The sequence below is a fragment of the Trichophyton verrucosum genome (assembly GCF_000151505.1).
Source record: "Trichophyton verrucosum HKI 0517 chromosome Unknown contig01170_1.f1.exp, whole genome shotgun sequence".
Taxonomy (NCBI): Eukaryota; Fungi; Ascomycota; class Eurotiomycetes; order Onygenales; family Arthrodermataceae; genus Trichophyton; species Trichophyton verrucosum.
In genome coordinates, this window is record NW_003315153.1 from 108,023 (window position 1) to 129,001 (window position 20,979).

A 20,979-nucleotide genomic window follows, 5' to 3' on the forward strand; every position below is an offset into this window, starting at 1 on the left:
ATGACGCAGCGGGCCTGTATTATTGTTGCATGTTAGTTAACTATCTTGTTTACGCTTGTCAGGGGGGGAGAAGTAAGTAAGGTAGCCAGAGACACCCACCCGGCCCGCCACCAACGCCCGTGTTGTCGCCCTGCACACTGCCGCTGGACGAGGCGGTCGAATGCGGCATCAGAGGAGGCCTCATCGCTCTGGAGGCACTTCGAGACAGCGACGGCGACGACATCGACTGAGATGCTCGCGCGGCCTCGGTCTCTGCAGCTTCGTCGGTGGCGCTGCCTGGTGATCCGACGTTCAGTCCCGGCGACATATCGTAGGCCCGCAACGGTTGAGTGAATATGTATATATATTTAGGCACCGGCTGTCCTCGTTGAACTTCTTATAGCAGCTGACGGCGGCGGGTAAAGGCAGGTAAACGAACAGGAGCCCGAGCTGCCCTTTTGTTTACCGTTTCTTCGAAGAGGAAGAAGTAGGAAACGAGTTATTCTGATCTTGGCTGCATAAGTGGTGATCTTACCAGCCATCCCTTTGGAGCGAGACAGACGGCGTCACCCTGTATCAGGGTAGCAACGGTGACATATGGGGGGTCTTGGGCCCGGCGAATACAGCTATATCACATCCCTGGCATGTAATCGGTTCATATAACGGGCCAGTTGGCTTTCGAATCGGGTTGACAGGTGCTATAGTTATATATATTCAGACAACCACCAGGTGAATGATGTAGAAAGTCCATCGAGTAAAGAGGCCTTTGCAATGCTAGAAGAACGTATCTATACAAAAAAGAGTCAAGAATTAAAAAAGGAGTCCGGCAGCGAAAGCCAGTGAGTGCAATAAAACAATTTTAAACAATAAAAAAAGAGAATAAAAGAAGAAAAAGATCAAAATCCTACCCAATAGACAGAGAATGACACTGAGTTTCCAACCGTGAACTCCATAGACAGAGCTATGCAATTTATCCTTGATCAAAAAAAAGTGCACAGTGCTCCCCTGATACCAGTCTCATAGTTACCATCCACCCATCACGATCACAACAAAGGAAAAAAACAAAACGGGGTTCGACGAATGTCACCCGGGGAAAAGGAGAGTCGGGCAGAAATCAACCCCCTCGAAGTCGAGGTCTTGCCGTGTATATAAGTTCTGTTGTATAAACACCCGCGTCTAGCTGATGGGAGACTGGGAGGAGATCTCCGTGGACTGCGACTGAGCTTCTTTCCCTTCGTAGGGGGGATCTTGGCCCTTTGAGCTTTCGCGTTGAGGGTCACAGTTCCCGGAGTCGCTAGCCTGACCGCTGGCGGGAATTGGGACCGGCTGGCTGGAAGTCTCGGTTCTTTCGTTCTCTGCATCACCGACCATGGCTGCGAGGCTGCGGAAATTAAACACAGCGTCAATGTTGGGGTTCGAACCGTTGGGAGTGCCAGTGTCCTTTTGGTCGTCGAATGCGGATTCAACCAGTGATATGTCGGATGATGAGGCGCTGGAATGGGAGCGTGGATGTGGTCGAGGTGAGGGAGACGCTCCTGCATGCGCGGAGGATTCGCCAGCAAGGGGGGTGTTGAGGGTTAATTTAGGTGGTTGTTCAGTCGCCTGAGATGAAGATGACGCTTCCCCTTGTTCAGCTGGAGCTGGAACCGGAGCTGGAGCCGGGCGAGCTATGCCTTTACCTTTATCCTGCAAGGAGACGTTTTCTGGAAGCCCTGCATCAGTGGAAGTAGGGCCGGTAGTAGAACTGCTGCTTTCATTGGTGCTGGAGGATTCTTCATTCTGAGCTGCAGACTTTCCAGCCCTTTTAGCTTCCTTCTCACGTTTCTTCGCTTCTTTCTTCGCCTCTTTCTCTTCCTTCTTCCGTCTTTCTTCCTCCGTTGTAAGACTGAGGCGGATGGCTTCCATTATCATCATTTCTTCTATCTCTTCCGCTCTGCTCCGTTCTCGTCTTGATGTACCCCTTGCAGAGTTATTATTGGATTGCTCCTCGCCATCGATACGCTCGGTTGCGCGCCTCTCGGCTAGATAAGCAAAGGCATTGACATGGGTGGAGTTGCTCCGGCTAGTAGGGCTGTCGTTACCAGTGCCTCGGCGTAGGAGAGCTCGTCTCCCAATATTTGCCAGGTTTCTAGACTCACCATTCGAACTAGATGTGCTATTATTGTTGTTGTTATTGTTCATTAGATATGCTGCAGTATGCAGAGCGGTGGCAGCGGCTGATCGTCTTGCGGCATTTGCTCGAGCTGTAGCTAGCTTTTGCGCCCAGTCGGGACGAATCTTATCAGTGGTGATGACTCCCGGTGCATCCGCAGATAAGGAGGTGGCACGTCGTCGTGTCGTAGTCGTACCGGGGCTTGCATTCGCGGAGTTCAACGAGCTTGACGACGACATTGGCGAAGCCACTGCTCCCAGGTGATGACCACCATGTCCTGGGGCATAAGCGAGACCACGGCGGAACGGGGGTTGCGCGTATGTTACACCAAACTCAGGCTGCACGCAAAAGGGGCAGGCAGCAGGTTCGGTTACAAGTTGGTGTTCAGACTCGTTTGTTTGTGACTCAGCGTCCCGGGACGGGTTTGCTCCTAGCTGCTCGTGTTCAGGTGGGTGTGGATCTGCCCGTTTGATCTGTACGAAGCATTCTGAGCAGATAGGCTGGTCACAGCACCTGGTTTTGTTGAGGTATGGCGGGTAATAGAGGAAGCAGATCGGACATTCCATGGGGTCCTTGTAGAGGTAAACTTCGATTGGCTGGCCGTTCACAAATGGATCGTGCGGGAGTTGGATTTCTCGCGGTGCCATGTTTGAATTCGACTTGGATGAAGTAGTTAACGATGCCAGGGTCTTAGCTCGTCCTCTGAATAGCTGTGACCCAGATGGGTTTGTGCCGGCCGGGGATTGCGGCTGGGGAGGAGTCTTCCGTGCGCCAGCTGAGCTGTCAGAGTTGAAGGATTGAGACCTAGAGGCTATTGGAACGGTAAGTGTGTTCAGGAATTTATCATTCTGCCGGTCTTCCTGGGATGCTGGAGGCGGTGCCTTGTACTCGAGTTCTGGAGGGACTTCGTCTGCCGGGGGTATAGGTAGGCCTCGAGCAGCAGCCATGATCTGATGTTCTGCCCAGGAAGTTGAGAAGTCCTGTAAACCTCTCCAAAATGGAGCAATTCGCCGCTCGATCTACAATCGATTGTCAGCCATACAAGTAGATAGATGCTGGAGAGGGCATATTTATCATACCATCAGCTGCCGGACAATAGGTTTGTTGAAGTCCTCTGTGCCAACATAGACACCCTGAGTAACGAGATAGCCACCGTCAACATGTTCTGTCTTCATACTCCGTTCTCTCTCCTTTATCCTTGCTGCTCGTTCTTTTTCACGCTTTCGAGCTTCCCTTTCCTGTCTTGTCTCCCGCCGGGGTTCTGATGACGATGTGCCTCTGTCATTTCCTGATAAACCAAGGAACGACCGCTCCTGTGCGCCTCTACTATGAGAAGAATCTGTGTCATGGTATGTGCGCGACTGTCCATGCCTGAGGCCCGAAGGCCTGGCTTCTTTTGTAGCTGCGTTTCCCATCCTGATGGATAGAGAACAGAGGTTTGTTTTGATTTATTTCGCGGCGGTCAAGAATAGGTGATTTCCGAGTGAATCGAGCAGATGTACGTATATCAGAGTGTCCAAAGCGGCATTAACAGTGTCTCGAGGATAGGTCGAACGGCAACGGAGGCTGCAGGCGATGCGTTGTTCCCAACGGGAGACCGGTTGCCATGCGAACGAGGAGGCGTATCAGGAGGCGAAGAAGGTATCCGGCACGGTCCGTATCAGCCGGGAGACGCTGGTTTGCATCTCTCTCAAGGTCTCTTCTCTCCTGCTCCAGCTCCTTGACCTGTTGGGGGGTGGGATGGCCGTCGTGTATCTCTGTCTCTCCCTTGCTCGCCTTGCTCTGGGGGTCCGGTAGTTAGTTACGAGCTGTCCAAGTACCTCCCTGCACCAACGTCGACAAGCGGCCTGCGCGAGTAGGGCGGAGAGACGGCCAGCTCAGCTAGACGTAGGACGCAGCAACGCAGACGGACAGTGCCTTGCTCTCTGCCGGCTGCTGGATGTTGGCGGATGCAGAGCTGCCGTGCAGTGCGAGGAGTTGAGGTTGGTCGACGCTCTCTCTGTGAGTGAGACGGCTCGCCCGGAGAATTCGAGGTTTTTGGCGCTTTGGAGGTCACGAGCTTGGCGGGAAAAGTAAAAAAAAAAAAAAAAAAAAAAAAAAAAAAGGTCGCTTCATGTGAATTGCTTCTTCCAACTTCCTAGGACTTCACAGCGCCAAACTGCAGCAACCGACGTTTAGGACACACCACGACGAGCAGAAGAGACTCGGAGCAGCGTGCTGAGGAGGACCAGGAGGCTTCGGGAGGGCAGAAAAGAAACGGCCGGTGGCAGAGAGATTCGACCAGGGCGGATGTCGGACGCAGTTAAACGCCTGCACATCACGCCTCTAGACGCCGCGATCCTCGAGACAGTGCTGCAGCCCTCGATACGCCCGCTTGCCACTGATATCTCGCTGCATACGATAGAGACGCACCCGGAGAACAACTACGGGTTCGTCAGTCTCCCCAAGGCCGAGGCAGAGAAGCTCACCAGGAAGCTCAACGGCGCATTTCTCAAGGGCAGGAAGCTGAAGATAGAAGCGGCCAGACCGGCCCCCAGCAGCCCATTGCACGCTGAGCCAGAGGTCAGAGCACCGTCCACGGGGCCAGACAAGGGCGTGGCTCTCAAGCGGAGGGCCATTGACCACGTTATCGAGGGCTACGAGCTGCCGGCGTCGCGGAAAGTAATGCGAGGATGGACTGAGCCTCGTTCCTCTTCGGGCAGATCGAAAAAGAAGGACAAGGACGAGGACTCGAAGAAGGCGAAGAAGAGCAAGCAGCCGTCAAAGTACTCGAGTGGCTCAGAGTGCTTGTTCCGCACCGTGCCGCCGGCGAACAAGTCGGCAAAGACCAAGTCAGACTCGAGCAAGAAGAAGAAGAAGAAGGGAGGAGCTGAATCTGTGACGGTCCACGAGTTTAAACAGACAGTCAAGCATCCAAGCTTTATCAAGACAGGAGAGAATGTGGCCCCTTCGAAGCTTACGGGAGAGTACGTTGAAGGGAAAGGATGGGTAGACCGGGAGGGCAATGTCAAGGAGGAGCCGCCAAAGAAGAGGGAGAGACCAGTTCAGACGACGTCTGTAGTGCCCAAGCAGATATCCAAGTCAGATACGAAGAAGAGAGGAGAGTCACCGGCTGCTAGTGATGAATCCGAGTCTTCAGCGGCCGAATCCTCCAGCAGCGAGGACTACACCAGCTCAGAAGGGTCAGATAGCTCGTCTGAATCGGAGTCTGATGACAAGGAGGAGGAGGAGGAGGAAGAAGACGGTTCCGACACTTCAAGCACTGGAACATCTAGCTCTGAAGAGTCGGAAACCGAGAAACCAGAGGCTGTCGAGCAGGAAACTCCAGCCCCAACCGTTGAAGAAAATAAAGATACCCCCAAAGTCCACCCGCTAGAAGCACTGTTCAAGCGCCCCAAGCCGTCTAACATCTCAATCCCAAACCCCCAGCTGACTATCGACACCCAGTTCAGCTTTTTCGGCAACGCAGAGGACTCTGGCAGTGAGGACGAGGCTCGTGACAAGCTATATACTGAGCCGCAGACTCCCTTTACCGTACAAGACCTGCAGTCCCGGTCTATGCGGAGTCTGGCTCCCACACCGGATACTGCACTCCCTACGAAGATCACTTTCTGGGGAGAGGACTCTAACGTGAATGATTTACATGATGACGATGACGGGCTGGATACGCCCTCTGCTGAGAGGGAGCTGCCTTCTTCACCCACCAAGCCCGGTGCTAAGCGTGGAAAGGAAGCTGCGGAAGACAGCGAGTTTGCTCAGTGGTTCTGGGAGAATAGAGGAGATAACAATCGAGCATGGAAACGGAGGAGAAGGGAGGCAGGCAAGGAGAGGCGCCAGAGGGAGAACAGGAGCCATAGTTCCCGGGGCAGAAAATAGCATAGATACCACGACGCATGAATTAAACAACTACACCAACTACACCAACTACGCCAACTACACTGAATTCCACCCCTGATCCCTCATTCATCTTCTTTTATCTCATGTAGGCCGCTGTTCATCGTCGTCTTTTCTTCCGCTCGTCCATCGTCAGCTTAACTGATAAGATAAGATATTACATAAGCATCACCTCATCCGTCGCATTTACCGCAACTCGCGGCCTCTTCAAGGGCGAAAGAACGACATGAACAGCAGGATAAAACCAGCCAAACATCTGCGACCATGATACTGCGAGGATTCCGGCTCCAGGTGTTGCTGCTCTTCATCGTGCCGTTGCTCTCCCTTGTTTCCGCAGGCAGTACGTCAGCTCCTCTCTCGCCTCGTATCATCTCCATCCGAACCGACAGACTAACCAGCAATTCATCTGCCTATAGAACCAACATCCTTCTGCAAGTGCACTTGCTGGACAAACAGCACTATCATACCTCTCGGCCCGCCAGGCTCAGTTGCACCGCTAGATCCACGGTCACCAGATACACTGTCCTTTCGAGACTTCATCAGCGGCCGAGACAATGGGGTGGTGAAGTTGCCCACGCCGGATAGTGGCGAGGGAGACGACGAGGCGAAAGACCATGGGGGACGAAGCTGTAATGATTGCAATAGACGGTTCTGCCTAGACCAGCATTTGCCGAAATGCAAGGGTGCAGTAGAAGAGAATGTTTTTACGACTTGTTTCCGTGAGTGTTACGGTAGAGGATAGATAACAAGGCGTGGTGGCGGGTTGGTGGAGCATCTGCTAACGTTAAGATTGAACATCTAGAGCGAGATTCAAATAAAGACAAGGCTGTTGTTTTCATATTCATCATTGCAACTGCGAGTTTGTTAGCCTGGGCTGCAGTCAAGCCGTGGGCAGAGACATGGATTCAGGTACGTTATGCTAAGTTAATCCGCTCCCATCAAGATTGTTGGGTTTTCTTTGGCTGTTCCATCTAACCGAGTACCGTTTTACAGCGCTTCAGAGAAAGGCGTTCTTATCTCCCTATTTCATCCGAGGGAGAAGGCAGATAACTAGTTATGCTGGTCATGATTTGAACTTGGCATTTTGATCGCTTGGGTAGGCATGTCTTGTTGACACGATGGGTGAATCGGCGCTTTTCTTTAGGGTCTCTACATAGTCGAAATTTGCAGGTTCACGACTGCTTTGTAATTTTGTGTTTATATTGACTGATGACCATCCGTTTTTATTGCCTAATCTTATGTTTTGCTGGCACCAGAACCATCGTTTATATATTTGATATATTTAAATCAAAGCATCTTGGGAACAGCTAATAGTAGATCATTATGTATTCAATTTGGTATGACAATATATGACATTACAATGAAACCGAACCCGTGTTTCCCTCATTTAACAGGCTGTCTACCTGTAAAAGCAAAACAATAAACATCGTAAAGTAACTGCGGATGTCGTTGAAATGTAATGTAAAACCATGACTCCAGCAAATTTTTGGGGCTAAAGTGAATGAAGGCATAAAAAGTCCATCTTCGAGTCTTGCTTTGAATCAGGAATCGTTTTAATAGGCGACGAAGGTATCTCATTGAACATTGGACAATTAAAAAGAGAAAGAAAGGAAATCACTGAATCACTCCCCGGGGCTTCCCCGTGGAAACCAAATTATACCAATGGCTGACGTTCATGTGGCGTCGGTTGCTCTTCCTCTTCCACATGGACGTGGATGATGGGAGGATGGGTTTCCACATGCCTAGAAAAGCAAGGTGGGCGAGCCAGTATGGAAACACTTGTGTGTGGTTTACCACTCATAAACCAAAGTTGCAGGGCTCCAAAGATAGCGACTAGGCTGCTAGCCCACCAGGCAATTCCGGTAAACCCAATTCGGGTCCCGACAGTATAAAGGTACCCGGCGATCGGCGGGGCAAGTGTTCGACAGGCTGCTCCAGCGGATGCAGCAAGGCCGTTGATTTTTCCGAGGGTATTGTACGACGGACTGGCTTGCTTGATCAAGATGAGTAGCACGGGATAGGCCAGGATGGAGAAAAGGTTTCGGATCGTAAGGCATGTGTAGATGCCAGGGTATAAGAGGCGGATTGGCAGGAAAACCAAGAAAGGCACAATAAAGTATGCCACGGGATGGAGGATGGTGACGAGAACGAAGACGCTCCATACGCCTAACCATTCGGTGACAACAGGGAAGACGAAGGCCTGAATTACTAAGGCAATAACTCCGTTTACAGCCATGATCAAGCCAACAGTTTGCGTGGATAGGGCTAACCCCCCTGGAATGTCCAGTGGAGAGGTTGGGCGGTGATTGATGAGTCCGTCTCGCTGATCCTGAAGGAAAATCGGGAGAAGATGGTCATAGGTCATGGAGTGATAGGTGAAGATACCCAAGGCGATTATGAGCATAGTCACACGCTTTGTGAAGACTTTACCCGAATCCGGGGCTGGAAGGGACTTCCCATCTGGCCTGACATACCATTCCTCATCCTCGTGCATGTCAACCTCGTTGAAAGTGCCATATGACTTGGCGGTCAAGTCTGCACCAGCATGAGCTGTAGATCCTGCTGTGGCAACAGCATAAAGAGGAGCACCGATAGTGTCATTATCATCCTCATCGGTATGCTGTTCTGCACCTTCAGTACGGGTATGCTGGGGTTGGTGGTCGGGATGTGTTTCATTGAGGAAAAAGTATCCAGCAAAGATACTGATAAAGAGTAGCAGCGAACATATTATGTTGGGGAGAAGGTAAGGGAAGGTACCAAATAAGCCTGATGGGGAGAAGAGCGAAGGGAAGGATTTGTATGGCTGCGCAAACGTGCCTCCAATCGCTAGTAAGAGTTAGCAGTTACTGTAAGGTTAAAAAAAGGAGTGTTCTGGGAAAGGGATATACCTGGGCCTATGATTGTCCCAATAGACCAGACAAATGGCATAACAGCATATGCTCGCGCTAGAATATGTTAGTATATGGACGTAGGTAAAAATATATGGTATCAGCATGTCTAACTTACGCTCATGGTCCGGATTCTTAACAACCTCACCAACCATTGTTTGAATAACCCCAACATTACCGTTCAGGAGGCCGCCAACAACTCTGCCGAGGAGAGCCATCCAGAAATTCCGGGAAAACCCGACTATCATAAGAGACAAAACAGTACCAGCACATCCTAGGAGAAGAACAGGCTTGCGACCAACTTTGTCCGACAGGCTTCCCCAGAACATTCCAGTCAAGCTCTCCGACAAGGCAAAGGCGGAAATGATGATTCCGGCGTAAAAGGACGCATTGCTCTTGTCTCCAATATTGAAATCCTTAACCATTACCCATGAATATGGGAAGATGGAGGTCAATGCGATCGGCTCTGCAAAGCGACATACCGCTATAAACTTGTTAGTGCAGTTCAAGGCCATTAAGGAGACAATCCATTCGCGTCAACTCACCTAGGATGAATAGCTGGACGGTCGGGAAAGCGTCGTCGGCGCGAGACGAAGTCGGAGGAGAAGAGTTATGGTGTCTTGCCTGACGTGTTAATCTCATGGTTCTATATATTCTAGTCTGGTTCTTACGGCTATCCTCCCACGCAACCCCCGTTCCCTCTTTTCAACCAGAACCTGTTGTCAGTTGAGATGGAAGACGAGACACTGCACGCTCTGCCGACTTCGAAGAATCAATATCAAGGTAAAACTTGGGGAAGTATTGCCAGCGAAGGCCAATTATATTGATTGATGCGAAGAGGGGTTTAGGGAAAAAGTGGTGTCTGTCAGGCTGCTCAGTCACGTCTGTCTGCCAACGGTTGCTTGTTGTCGAGAGCTCGTCTGTCCTGGGCTGGTTCTCAATAACCAGAGCAGGTGGACTCGAGACCAGAAATCACTGAGACGGCTTGTGCAAGCGTGCAGATTGGTCGTGTTTGTTATGCGTTGCTGGGCAGGCGGTGGAGTTGAGAGTCGTGGAAGTGGGAAGAAAGTTCGCTGTTCAGGAGAAATGAGAAAAAGTCTGATCACGAGTGGCGGTCTGACTGGTACACAGAACCCATGGATAACATGGTCCTTAGCCGCCGAATTACACGGTGACGTAGTACAGCTTCTGACCATGGACAAGCGGCAACTGAACCAAAGAAATTGTGTGAAGCCGGTCTTAGCTGGTGGAGAAGGCCCGCTGTCTGGTACAAGGTACTCGTCTCGAGAACCCCCCAGGTGTTCGTATGAGACGGAAAGCAACTGAAGATCTTCCGCCGTCAAACTGCTGCACTCAATCCCGCAGGACGTGATATCCAGGCCGTCTGGCCTATCCTGAGTCGCATTGAGAGTGAACAACGCATACTGCATGGATCTTGCATGTTGATAAGATGAAGTCGCAAAGTACCGAAAGAGGCAAAAAGACGCGGCGCATATAAGCTTCACGCTTACTTAAGATTCAAGCGCCAAGCTTTGCACCGTGGTGTAATTTTTGTATTAGCGCCGTATTGATTGTGTATCTAATTTCAATAAACCCCACTCAGAGCTTATGTCATGATTATGTCATCCTCTGTTTACTCGGTTGCTGGGCCAAACTATCAAAACAATCGCAAAAGCTCGCTTTTCTTTTCTTCATGCGACACAAGAGGCAGACAAAACTGGGAGATATATTACATTCACTCGGGCCATCAGCGACGCATCGCTTTTTTTCATCACTTGATAGACTTTTGTGATATCCTATGCAGGATACCCTCAATGCTGAATTTTAAGTAACAACACCAAAAGAAAGTCACAGCGAACGACGGATATACCGATTGTGAGTGACAATGGACTGTCCGCTGTCACCTCTATCACCCTCGAGACTCAATTCTCGTCCATCACACCTTCAGTCACTTGCTTCACCACTATCGAAAAGTCCCATGGGAGACGCCGAGGACCTAGATAACTTGTACTACGATGAAAACACCACACCATCAAAACAAACCAGGAACTCCCCTGTCTTTGATATTCACGAGGACCACCACCATGACCAGTCCGGCTTCCAAAATCCTCCTAGCTCTCCTTTTCAAGACTCGATAAATATTGAGTATACAGATCGACCGGACGAGGGTCCAGCTGCACTCTTTGACGCTGATGAGAGCTGCCATATTGAGCCCACACATAACCCATACGAAGATTACACCGAACATGACCTTGATATGAACGAGCAAGAAAACGTACCACAGGATCAACCAGCTGACACAGTTGAGGCGGGTGAAACCCCCGAGGACAAACAAATCGTTGAACCAGAGTCCTCGCGCCAGTCTTTGGCCACTGTTGTGGAAGAAAATACCCATGAGCACATGAGCATTGTCCGCCATCAAAACGAAGGAGATAGCTCTTTATGCGACAGTGCCCACCGTGATAACAGTGTGGGAGATCACACAAGTCTCAGTACCTTTTCAGCAGTGCCTAACGCCGACATGACTCTCTTTTCCAAGCTCAGAGACGACTCTCCACTTAAGTTTACCCCAAATGTTAGAGATCAAATGTCACAAGTGACTCCTAGATCAGCGAAACGAGCGTTGAACAAAAGAGAACCAGGAATGTCATCTAGCGAAACAGAATCATCCAGTTTCCCGCGTTCTCCTGTACGGAAGTATATGCGCGTTGAGGATGACGCCAACCTTCTAGACTTTACAGACCAAATGGATATTCCCACCAACGGTACACTTGAGGGTCAGAAGTCTCCCTATAGGGCTCGACGAAACTCGCCAAGAAAGCCGGGGGAGAATTTTAGGTCTCCGAACAAGTTTTCTCTCCTTGACTTTGATATACCACCACCTGCAACTCCTCGGTCTATTCCTTCGATTACTCCTAGAGAGTTGGAATCCTTGAAGTCTTCCTTCTTGTCGCAGATATCCTCTCTAAAGGCTACTCTCAATGGAAAAGATGCCGAAGTTGCTAGCCTCAAAGACTCTGTCTCTGACGCTGAACGGCGTGTTGGAGAGGCATTGGAGCAGGTTAGGAATGAAACGGCTAAAAAGGAAGCCCTTGAATCAGAACAGGTTGAATGGGAAAGGAGGAGTCAGGAGATGAAAGATGTGTTGCGAACTGTCAAGGCAGAAATGGCTGACGGCGAGAGAGAAAGAGAAAAACTTGCTCATAGAGCAGAGGAGGCCGAGAGGGCCAGAGAACAGATGGAGGGAAAGCTTGTCGAGTTAGAAAGCCAGCTTTCGGCTGCACGGAGCAACAATGGTACTGGTACACAAGGCTCCGCTCAGCCGACCAACTGTGACACCAGGAGCTCAGATGAGACTGCCAGAGAAGTTCAAGATGCTGTAGAAAGAGTTGCCCGCGAACTACACGCCTTATACAAGGGTAAACATGAGACAAAGGTTGCTGCCTTGAAGAAGAGTTATGAAGCTCGTTGGGAAAAGAGAGTAAAAGAAGGTGAAAACAAGCTCAAAGATGCCTTGGAGAAAATCAAGCACCTTCAGTCTGAGCTGAATGGAGCAAAAGCTAGACTTGCTGATGAGGAGACCGCACCTGGGGATGCCACAATGCTTCGAGAGAACGAAGGCTTAGAGGCTGAGAAACGGGTACTGGAGGCCCGGATCAAGGGGCTTGAACAAGAGATGGTATCACTCAAGAAAGATAGCGAGGCCCTACGCTCCGAACTCAAGGCTGAAAGGGCAGAGAAAGGAGAACTAGTTGCAGTGGTGGATGAGTGGCTTCAAATGCAACAAGATTCCCAACCAGCCCCAGAGCCAGCAGAGAAGCCATCTACTCCACCGTGTGAGGAACTAAATGAGGAAGAAAGAAGCGAGAAGATGCCTATTTCCCAGCCAACGCCAGCTGCGAGCAGCAGCAGCAGCAGCAGCAATATTGGACTAAAGAGCTCTACCTCTTCCCGTCCCCGTCAACTTCCACAAAGCCATACTCCCCGAATCCCACGTTTTGGAGCTCCATCCGGCACTAAAGCCGCTCCCAGTGGCATTGCTATGGCGAAAACCCCTGGCCGCAGTGGTATTATGAGCTCGATTGAAAGAATGGGAAGAGGTGGCAATTGATTAGAAGCCCGGAACTACAGTACTAATCACGAATCTGCTTGCTAACTTTTTTTTGGCCCTTTTTTGACGTTTATGAGTCTGATGCTTCTGTTATGTTGGTGTTTGTGTTTTTGACTAGCTTGCCCGCCTAGATACCACACAGCAATGAGATTTCCAGGTTTAATTAATTGATTAATGGATGGTTATTATATACAAATAGGGAGTAGGGAGGTCCTATAATACAGATATGTAAACCTGATTCGGGCTGCGAGGCTGGGGTTGGGTGGGCCATCTTTCCCCCTGGACAAGTTCATAGCTATGACTTTTCAATGGCTTTTTGGGTTTCACTCTCAATATCGTACGAATATATTTCCTTGACCCAAGGCGGAGCTGGAAAGAAACCTATAAACGGGTCCTTAGTGCCTGTTCCCTTAACACCCGGAAGATCCGACTTACTCATAAGGTACATCATCAAATACATAAACCATTCCTGGAAGACAGAAAGTTTCCGCTTCTGATTTTGATATTTCCTTGCCTGATCAAGAATTGCCTTGATCCGAGGCATGCGTATATCCATGAACTTCTTCGCTGCCCACGATATACTCGCCTTTCGAGTCTGAAGCGCACTCCCCTCTGACGATTCCTGGCCTTCCTTGCCCAAGCTATGAGCCAGTAATATAGAGAAACACTCTACATCTTCCATTGCCTGAGACACACCTTGTCCAGAAGTAGGTGGGAGAGCATGTGCCGCATCACCGATCAGTACAACTCCATGACTTTCCCACGTAGGCAGTTCCGGCACAGTCCAGACAGGATACATGTTCTGTATATCTGCTGAGGCGAGTATTTTCTGCACCACGGGGCTTTTCCACGAGGCATGTCGGAACTTTACGTCTTGGATGATGGTGGCTTTGTCTATGGATTTGGTCTCAGGACATTCTTTAGCTTCGTATGTAGACCACCACATTACCGTGCTGCCTGGTTTGAGTACTCCTTGAGGTATATGGCGATTTGGCTCGTCCTTGTCACTGTTGGTGTAGCAGTAGCCGAAAAACCCATTTCCGCCGAAGACCAGATTCATGGTCCCCGGCTCAATTTGGTCGTGTAGTTGGTCAGCCGGGAAGAACCCACCTACTCCAGCGACTCCTCTGACACATTGTTAGTTGGGCAAACTCGTACTTGAGCAGATTGCATCTTTTGTTCATCTGGTAATATAGTCGAAAAGAGACTCACTCGTAATGTGGTGGGTATCGGTCTTCCTTATCCTCCGGAAACAAAGCTGACTTAGTGACGCTTTTGAGTCCATCAGCACCAATGACTAGGTCTGCCTCTACATCTGGACTGCCATCAACAAACTTGATAACATTTCGTCCATCTGGCTTCGCAACAACTGATGCCACTCGCTTGTTGACAACGATATCATCCGGGACACGATCTCGAAAGGATCGCCACAGGGCATGCCGACTCAACGAGACAGAGTTGATCTTTGGATTCGAGCCAGAGGCTTCCATCTTCATGAGATTCCATCCATGGGAACTCTTCATTTGCTGGTATGCGTATGGGTATCCCATCCTAGTAATGGTGTGGTATATATCTTCATCAAGCCGTCTGACGCAGCTCAAGCCGTTTGGGCAGATTGCCAGCCCGGCACCCACGACGAAGCTGGAGGAATGTACATCTCCATCAGCATAGTTCTGTGGAGATGATGCTGAGGTTTCGTATGCTTCATAGATGGTGTATTCATGCTCCTCTCCGGCTGGGAGTCTCTTCTTCAAGGCGAGATAGACCGCACATCCACTGATACCGGCACCGATTATTGCTATCTTCATCGTGGCAAGTAACCAATTATTTGTCTGACAATGTAAGTATACAATATCAGGAGGTCCGGCTCCTCAAGCATCTCGCTGAGACTCGCCCATTTTATGCTGCAGCGAGAATGTTGCTGCCTTCTTCCTCTTTTGGTTAGTTAGTTTTGTGATGCTAAAAATAGGATTTGATGAGAACCAAATTTTGGGCCTGATGAAGGTTGATATTTGATTTGAACAGCTCATGTTTGTTCAATATCAACCACTATCTTTGATGCGGCCATCTTTGATACACAGAGAAGGTTTTTGTAGTGGAAAGGGCCCGCCAGGAAGAACAGCTCCTTTGGAAGCAGCTAAGTATGTAGTCGGATCTTAGCTGGCCATATTAAGGCCCATGGCTCCGTCTTTTGACAGAGACCATCCTGCAACCGAGTCACAGCTTGGGCTTCAAGTTTACTCCATAGAGAGAGCAATATAAGGAGCTATAAGAACTACCGAGTAGCCATAATAATATAGCTGCAGATGACCGAGCCGATGTCACTGCTCTCGGGATACATTCTTGATCGGGAGCATCTACCCAACCGCAGTTACATCCTATACCTACCTCACTGCCTTGGAAGGCTAAGTAAGTCGTTAGCTGTGGACAGCTGTCTCTGCAATGGAGTGGTCGGACCAACGGGTAGCCAGCCAGTGGCATTCCGTAGGCGAAATGAGCTCCCTCAAAAGCAATATCCTAGCCGCCCTGCCACCAACAGGGCAGGGTCTAAAATTGCACTTTCACCAACCCTGAGGCTGCCGTCCCTCAGGGACTCCGTAACCAGTTAGCGAGGCCGATGCAGAGCCCCCTGGCCAAGGACCCCATAGCTTATCATTTGTCGTCAGCCCAGACTTCGACATCGGCCGCTTTGACACCAACCAGCACTCGTATATCAGCGACTGCTCAGCAGGAATCCAGTATTTAAAAGCTACGCTTGCGTAACGACTACTCGGAGGAGGCCGTCGATGTATAGTTCACCAAACCTGCGCTGCATGTGGTGAGCCGGACGCCGGACTGTCAAGTGTCGAATATGTTAAATATGCCTGCGGGAACTCACGACCTTGGCCGTCGTCGCATCTGCCGCCCGCAACGCCGTGACTCCCTGCATGCATGAATCCTCCATGGCCGTCCTCGCTCCTCTCTGCTCTGCTGCTTCATGCCGGCACCTTTTTTCATGCTTTTCATGCCTCTTCATGCTTTTGCCGCTGCTGCTTGTTGCTTGTTGCTTGTTGCTTGTTGCTTGTGGTGGTGGTGGTGGAGATTCCGATCTCGCTGCAAGCAATTGCCCTTCCGGGACTAGCAGCGGCTGCGAGGTCATGTGCCGAACTTGCACCGACTTTCTGCCTTTTTCGGTTCTTCTGCAACGCCAACAACGCCAAAACAACGACATCAAGACTTTGGCAGACGGGCAGACGAGCATTCTAGAGCCAGGACAAGGAGCGGCTGCCTGGTTAACTACCCATCTGGGCTGCTACTAGTTGGAGAGAGATGAGACGACTGGCGACTCGTACGGCGACTCGTGCGAGACAAGAGTAGTCGAGGGGTGCTCGCGACTGAGGATGGTCACCTAGCACAGCATCAACTAGTTATCATCCTACGAGATGACTATAAGACAGTTCAGCTTCGATAGACGAGACTTTAAGCACTCGCGTCGTCAGCCAGGATGGTTGATGATGGTCGTTGGTGGCCGGCACACAAGAAAGGAGCAGGATCACTATTTTATTGAGCTTTTGTGACTCCCTGGCTGAACGGTGCCGTGATCCGAGCAAGGGTTGAAACAAGAGCTTGACAGAGACCGAACACATTCGTATTGCGGAAAGCCTACGTACGGAGTAAGCAATGCCATTTTGCGTTTGGCCACCAATCACAGGCAGAGGCTCGGCCGGAGGTTTCGCCGTCATGATGGCACTCCTGACCTGGTGGCAGACAGAAGGGGCCGCCACTCACTCTCAACGGCCTTCTTTCCGAGCCTCTCAAACCTGACCGACTTCTCACGAGCCAGACAGAACTGGGACTGGGCGATCGGGGTCCCTCTCCGCCTTTTCTGCTAGAAGCGTTTTGGCTCCTCACCCCCCTTCGCCAGCCCTGATATGGTGCTAGAAACTAACTCCACGAGGCGTGCTGCACATCTACAGGGGTGGAGCTTGGTCGTACAGGGTGGCATGCAGCTCCACGTCAAGCTTGCCTGTGACCACTTGACATTTTTTTTTCATGTCCGATCCATGAGCATTTTTAATGCACCATGGGGAGGGGGGCACTGTTAACCTGCATGTCGTCACTTACGCAGCCACCATCGACTATCTCCAACTTCTAGGGGGGAGGGGGTCTCCAACTAGTTACTTAGTTGGCCCTTTTTACAGCCTTAAGGGGCAACTCAGAATTATGATTCATGGTTTGGGTTCGGCGCAGTACCTGTCCCAATAACAATCTGGGATTGAATTCAAACACAAGGTAGCTTTGTCTTGACAGATTCCAGATTCCCAATTGCGGGATCTCGGCAGTATAGATCCATCGAAACGGAGTACTCCATAATTACTACGGTACTCGTACGCATTTTCAACTTTCGAAGATGGCTTGGCCGATAGTTTGCACTCGCCCGGCCGGGTGGAAGATGCCGTGTGACAAAAACCTCGAAAGAAAAGAAAAACAACAACCCCAGCAGCAACACCAGCATTGCTATCCCTAAGCTCGATCCAGGAACGTCAAAGGCTGGTCTGCAACACTTCTGTCTGTACATAACTAAGGCCCATCCCCAGAAACATTGAGGACATATCCTGCACTCGACATTCGCCGGGGGGTGAACCCGTCTTTTCTGAAGCGTTCGAATCTCCACTAAAGAAAAACAACCTTCCCCACTGTCCAAGAAGATTATTTCCCCAAACTCGAATTGTTCTATAGTTACAGGGGGTCTGGGGAAGAAGTATAAGTACGGTCTCGCCCCATTACTGGCCAATAATGCCGTCCCCCCTTTTGCCTGTGTATAAGTCCGAGAAACCTAAGGGCTATGACGATGTCTTGAAGTTCGAGGCCTCCATATATTAGAAAGCTCCATCCCACCCATACCCCACGCTTGTTCTGTTCTTGACATTTTTCTTCCTTCCAAGCAAGTTGTTGATACCGACCACGCCCTTTTGTCATATACACTCGTATACTTATACGGAGTACACGTCTGCTTTTGCTGCTTCTTATTCTGCTCATGTTTCTGCACCTGTAACCATCATTGTCACCGTCCCGCCGAAGTTCATGCAATAACACATCGGGACACCGTTCTTCGTCATGGTCTCGTCTCCCGAATCTCTAGACAACAGTTTGTCTAAGAATAAACGCAAGTCCAATGCAGCCAGTTTACAGAACTCGGCCCGCCCAGTCAAGAGAAGAGCATCAAAGGCTTGCTGCTGCTGCCGGGCTCGCAAAGTTCGTTGTGATGTTGTTGAGAATGGCTCTCCGTGTACCAATTGCCGTCTAGATGATGTCGAGTGTGTCGTTGCAGAGAGTAAACGCAAAAAGTCAGTAGCCGCTGGACTTCACCACCAGTAGACCGAAACCCTTCATGAATGGAACACCAGCTAAAAGGATTGTATAGGAAACATCATGTCGAGCTTGCGGTGGAAGCACCGAAGGATTCGTCGCCGGATCATTCGTCTATATTCGGCAACAAGTCTGATTCTAACAGGCTATTCCCGTCTCTCTCTGATTCATGGCCCTCGGTATCACCTGGAAGATACCCAGAGAACGAACAGCATGTGCCTCATATGATATGTGAGATACCCCCCTTGGGCTCCTTTTTCCCTTGTGTGGCTGTTACTAATGAACTCTGTTAAGATCAAACCCAGAAGAGACAGCGTATGCAAGATGAGGAAAGGAGGAGGCGGCTATCGAGCAGCACAACTATCAATTCTCCATTTCTCTACACCATACCACCGAAGGTCACAGCTACGCCCTTGATGTCTACCGGGTTTGGACAGATGCGCTCCCCACCTCCCCGACCTTCCCCCAGGAACAGCCTGCCAGATTATATCCAGCCTCTTCCATGTAAATTCTTGACAGAAGACATCGACTACCTGGAACGAAAGGGGGCCTTGACTATACCCAGTGATTCTCTTAGGAACGAGCTGCTTAAGAGTTACATCCAATACGTGCATACGTATATGCCTCTACTCGACCTGGACGATTTTCTACGTGTAATCATGCGAAATGATGCATCAAGGAGATTGAGTCTTTTGTTATTCCAGGCAGTTATGTTTGCCGGAACTGCGTTCGTTGATATCAAGCATCTACAGGCGGCTGGGTTCGAGTCGCGGAAGGCTGCTCGCAAAGCTTTCTTTCAAAAAGCAAGAGTATGTATAAAATAATTTCACGGGTAACTAGAGAAATCAATTACTGATTCGACATAGCTTCTATATGACTTTGATTACGAGTCCGACCGGATATCTCTTGTCCAGTCGATACTTCTCATGACGCATTGGTATGAAATGCCGGATGATCAAAAGGATACATGGCACTGGATGGGCGTTGGGCTTTCTCTTGCTCATACCATTGGCCTCCACAGAGACCCGTCAACTTCAAACATGGATGCAAAACGACAGAAGCTTTGGAAGAGAATATGGTGGAGCACCTATACCCGCGATAGACTCATTGCTCTGGGGATGAGAAGGCCTACTAGAATAAAGGACGAAGATTGCGACATGCCTTTGCTGACGATTGATGATTTTGATATCGCCCCCTTTTCTACCGAAGTTCTTCAGGTTCTAGGAGACTGCGAGTTGACCCATAATGTCAGGTATCAGAAGGACCTTGCCATGATGTTCATTGAGAAAACGAAATTATGCTTGTGCATTAGCCACGTCCTGTCGGCACAGTATTCTGTGCTTGGCCATAAATTTGGCGGCACAACCGAAACCACTATGATGTTGGTGCCGAAGAAAACTGCCACAGAAGCTTGTGAAGTTAGAGCATGTGATATTGAGCTTGAGAGTTGGAAATCCGGACAGCCGGATGTGACCGTGTATCGCCCTTCGGCTTCATGGAGCCTATCTCGTGGAGAGGAAGTGCTTCACCTTCACCGTGGCCTGCTCCAGATGATCTATCTGACTACTCTGAGTGCCCTACACCGACCACAGGTCCTGCCGGCTAACTCTACGACCACAATCGAAGCAGAGCTACAATCCTTTTCTCGAGCGAAAGTCAGACTTGCGGCAGTGGAAATCACAAAGGTTGCTCAGGAGCTACATACTCTGGATTTGACGCGATACCTACCGACAAGCGGAGTTACTGTTCTCCTTCCGGCTGTCATTATACACTTACTCGATATCAAGTCAAGTGACATCAACCTCCGATCTGCCAGTCTTGGACGATTTTATCAGTGTATGCAAATCCTGCAACGTCTGCGCGAGATCTATGCATCTGCCGATTTTGCAACCTCGTTCCTTGAAGCCGCTATCCGTAAAGCAGGCGTTCACATAAACATCGAGCCAACGGAGCAGGAGAAGCAGCCACAAAGAGTCAAACCCGAACAACCAGTGAACACCCTTACGCCTCCGCCAGATCCGAGCCCAGAATGCTTCATAGATCCGGTTTTGTCCCTAAAGTCCGACCTAGGTAATGTCGAGCAGCCCGTCGACACCAACAACTTCGGCGTTGTTGTTTCGACGCCGCCAAATTCAGCAAGCAGTGAGAATGGAAGCCTGCAAAACATAAACCACGATCCTACTGTGGATGAAATTTTGAACACCAGCACCGATCCCTCGGAGCCCAGCCTAGCTGAATTCATGACCCTCGCCCACGAAGCCGATATTACTCAAAACGACTTAGATGCGTTGATCAACTTTGACGAAAACACTGCTACGGATTTCCTGACTACAGATGATGCTATCAATGCTACCTTCACTCTACCTGAGCTTGGAGATGATTTTATCAAAGGAGAATTTGATGATAACGATAAAAAGTTAGAAGAACTCAAGGAAATTGAGAGTACGGATTTGGGTATGGATATAGACGGTCAGGCTTGGCTTCACGACCCTTAGATATAGAGGATATGATACGAGGATAATGTATATAAAAATACCCTTAGAAATGTCCCCTGTTGATGTCCTTAGCTGTCCTTGATTCAAGTACTGTTCCTCTTCCTTAAAATT

The 20,979-nt window shown here is 49.9% G+C and overlaps 6 protein-coding genes across 6 annotated transcripts; 3 read left to right on the forward strand and 3 right to left on the reverse strand.

Moving 5' to 3' along the window:
* Positions 1-1,155: 1,155 nt before the first annotated feature.
* Positions 1,156-3,546, reverse strand: TRV_07855 (uncharacterized protein; the record flags this gene model as incomplete). The annotated part of the gene is made up of 2 exons (XM_003018113.1): positions 1,156-3,150; positions 3,211-3,546. 2 exons carry the CDS (start codon positions 3,544-3,546, stop codon positions 1,156-1,158), a joined length of 2,331 nt encoding a protein of 776 aa, XP_003018159.1.
* A 160-nt stretch (positions 3,547-3,706) lies between these two features.
* On the forward strand, positions 3,707-6,007 carry TRV_07856 (uncharacterized protein; the record flags this gene model as incomplete). Its single annotated transcript, XM_003018114.1, has 3 exons — positions 3,707-3,924; positions 3,991-4,132; positions 4,310-6,007. The coding sequence occupies 3 exons, from the start codon at positions 3,707-3,709 to the stop codon at positions 6,005-6,007; spliced, it is 2,058 nt and encodes a 685-aa protein (XP_003018160.1).
* A 1,672-nt stretch (positions 6,008-7,679) lies between these two features.
* On the reverse strand, positions 7,680-9,428 carry TRV_07857 (uncharacterized protein; the record flags this gene model as incomplete). Its single annotated transcript, XM_003018115.1, has 2 exons — positions 7,680-8,851; positions 9,032-9,428. 2 exons carry the CDS (start codon positions 9,426-9,428, stop codon positions 7,680-7,682), a joined length of 1,569 nt encoding a protein of 522 aa, XP_003018161.1.
* Positions 9,429-10,891: 1,463 nt separating this feature from the next.
* On the forward strand, positions 10,892-13,024 carry TRV_07858 (uncharacterized protein; the record flags this gene model as incomplete). Its single annotated transcript, XM_003018116.1, has 1 exon — positions 10,892-13,024. One exon carries the CDS (start codon positions 10,892-10,894, stop codon positions 13,022-13,024), a length of 2,133 nt encoding a protein of 710 aa, XP_003018162.1.
* Positions 13,025-13,319: 295 nt separating this feature from the next.
* On the reverse strand, positions 13,320-14,832 carry TRV_07859 (extracellular salicylate hydroxylase/monooxygenase, putative; the record flags this gene model as incomplete). Its single annotated transcript, XM_003018117.1, has 2 exons — positions 13,320-14,151; positions 14,237-14,832. The coding sequence occupies 2 exons, from the start codon at positions 14,830-14,832 to the stop codon at positions 13,320-13,322; spliced, it is 1,428 nt and encodes a 475-aa protein (XP_003018163.1).
* Positions 14,833-18,121: 3,289 nt separating this feature from the next.
* Positions 18,122-20,868, forward strand: TRV_07860 (C6 transcription factor, putative; the record flags this gene model as incomplete). The annotated part of the gene is made up of 4 exons (XM_003018118.1): positions 18,122-18,351; positions 18,429-18,604; positions 18,668-19,182; positions 19,240-20,868. The coding sequence occupies 4 exons, from the start codon at positions 18,122-18,124 to the stop codon at positions 20,866-20,868; spliced, it is 2,550 nt and encodes an 849-aa protein (XP_003018164.1).
* Positions 20,869-20,979: the final 111 nt, after the last annotated feature.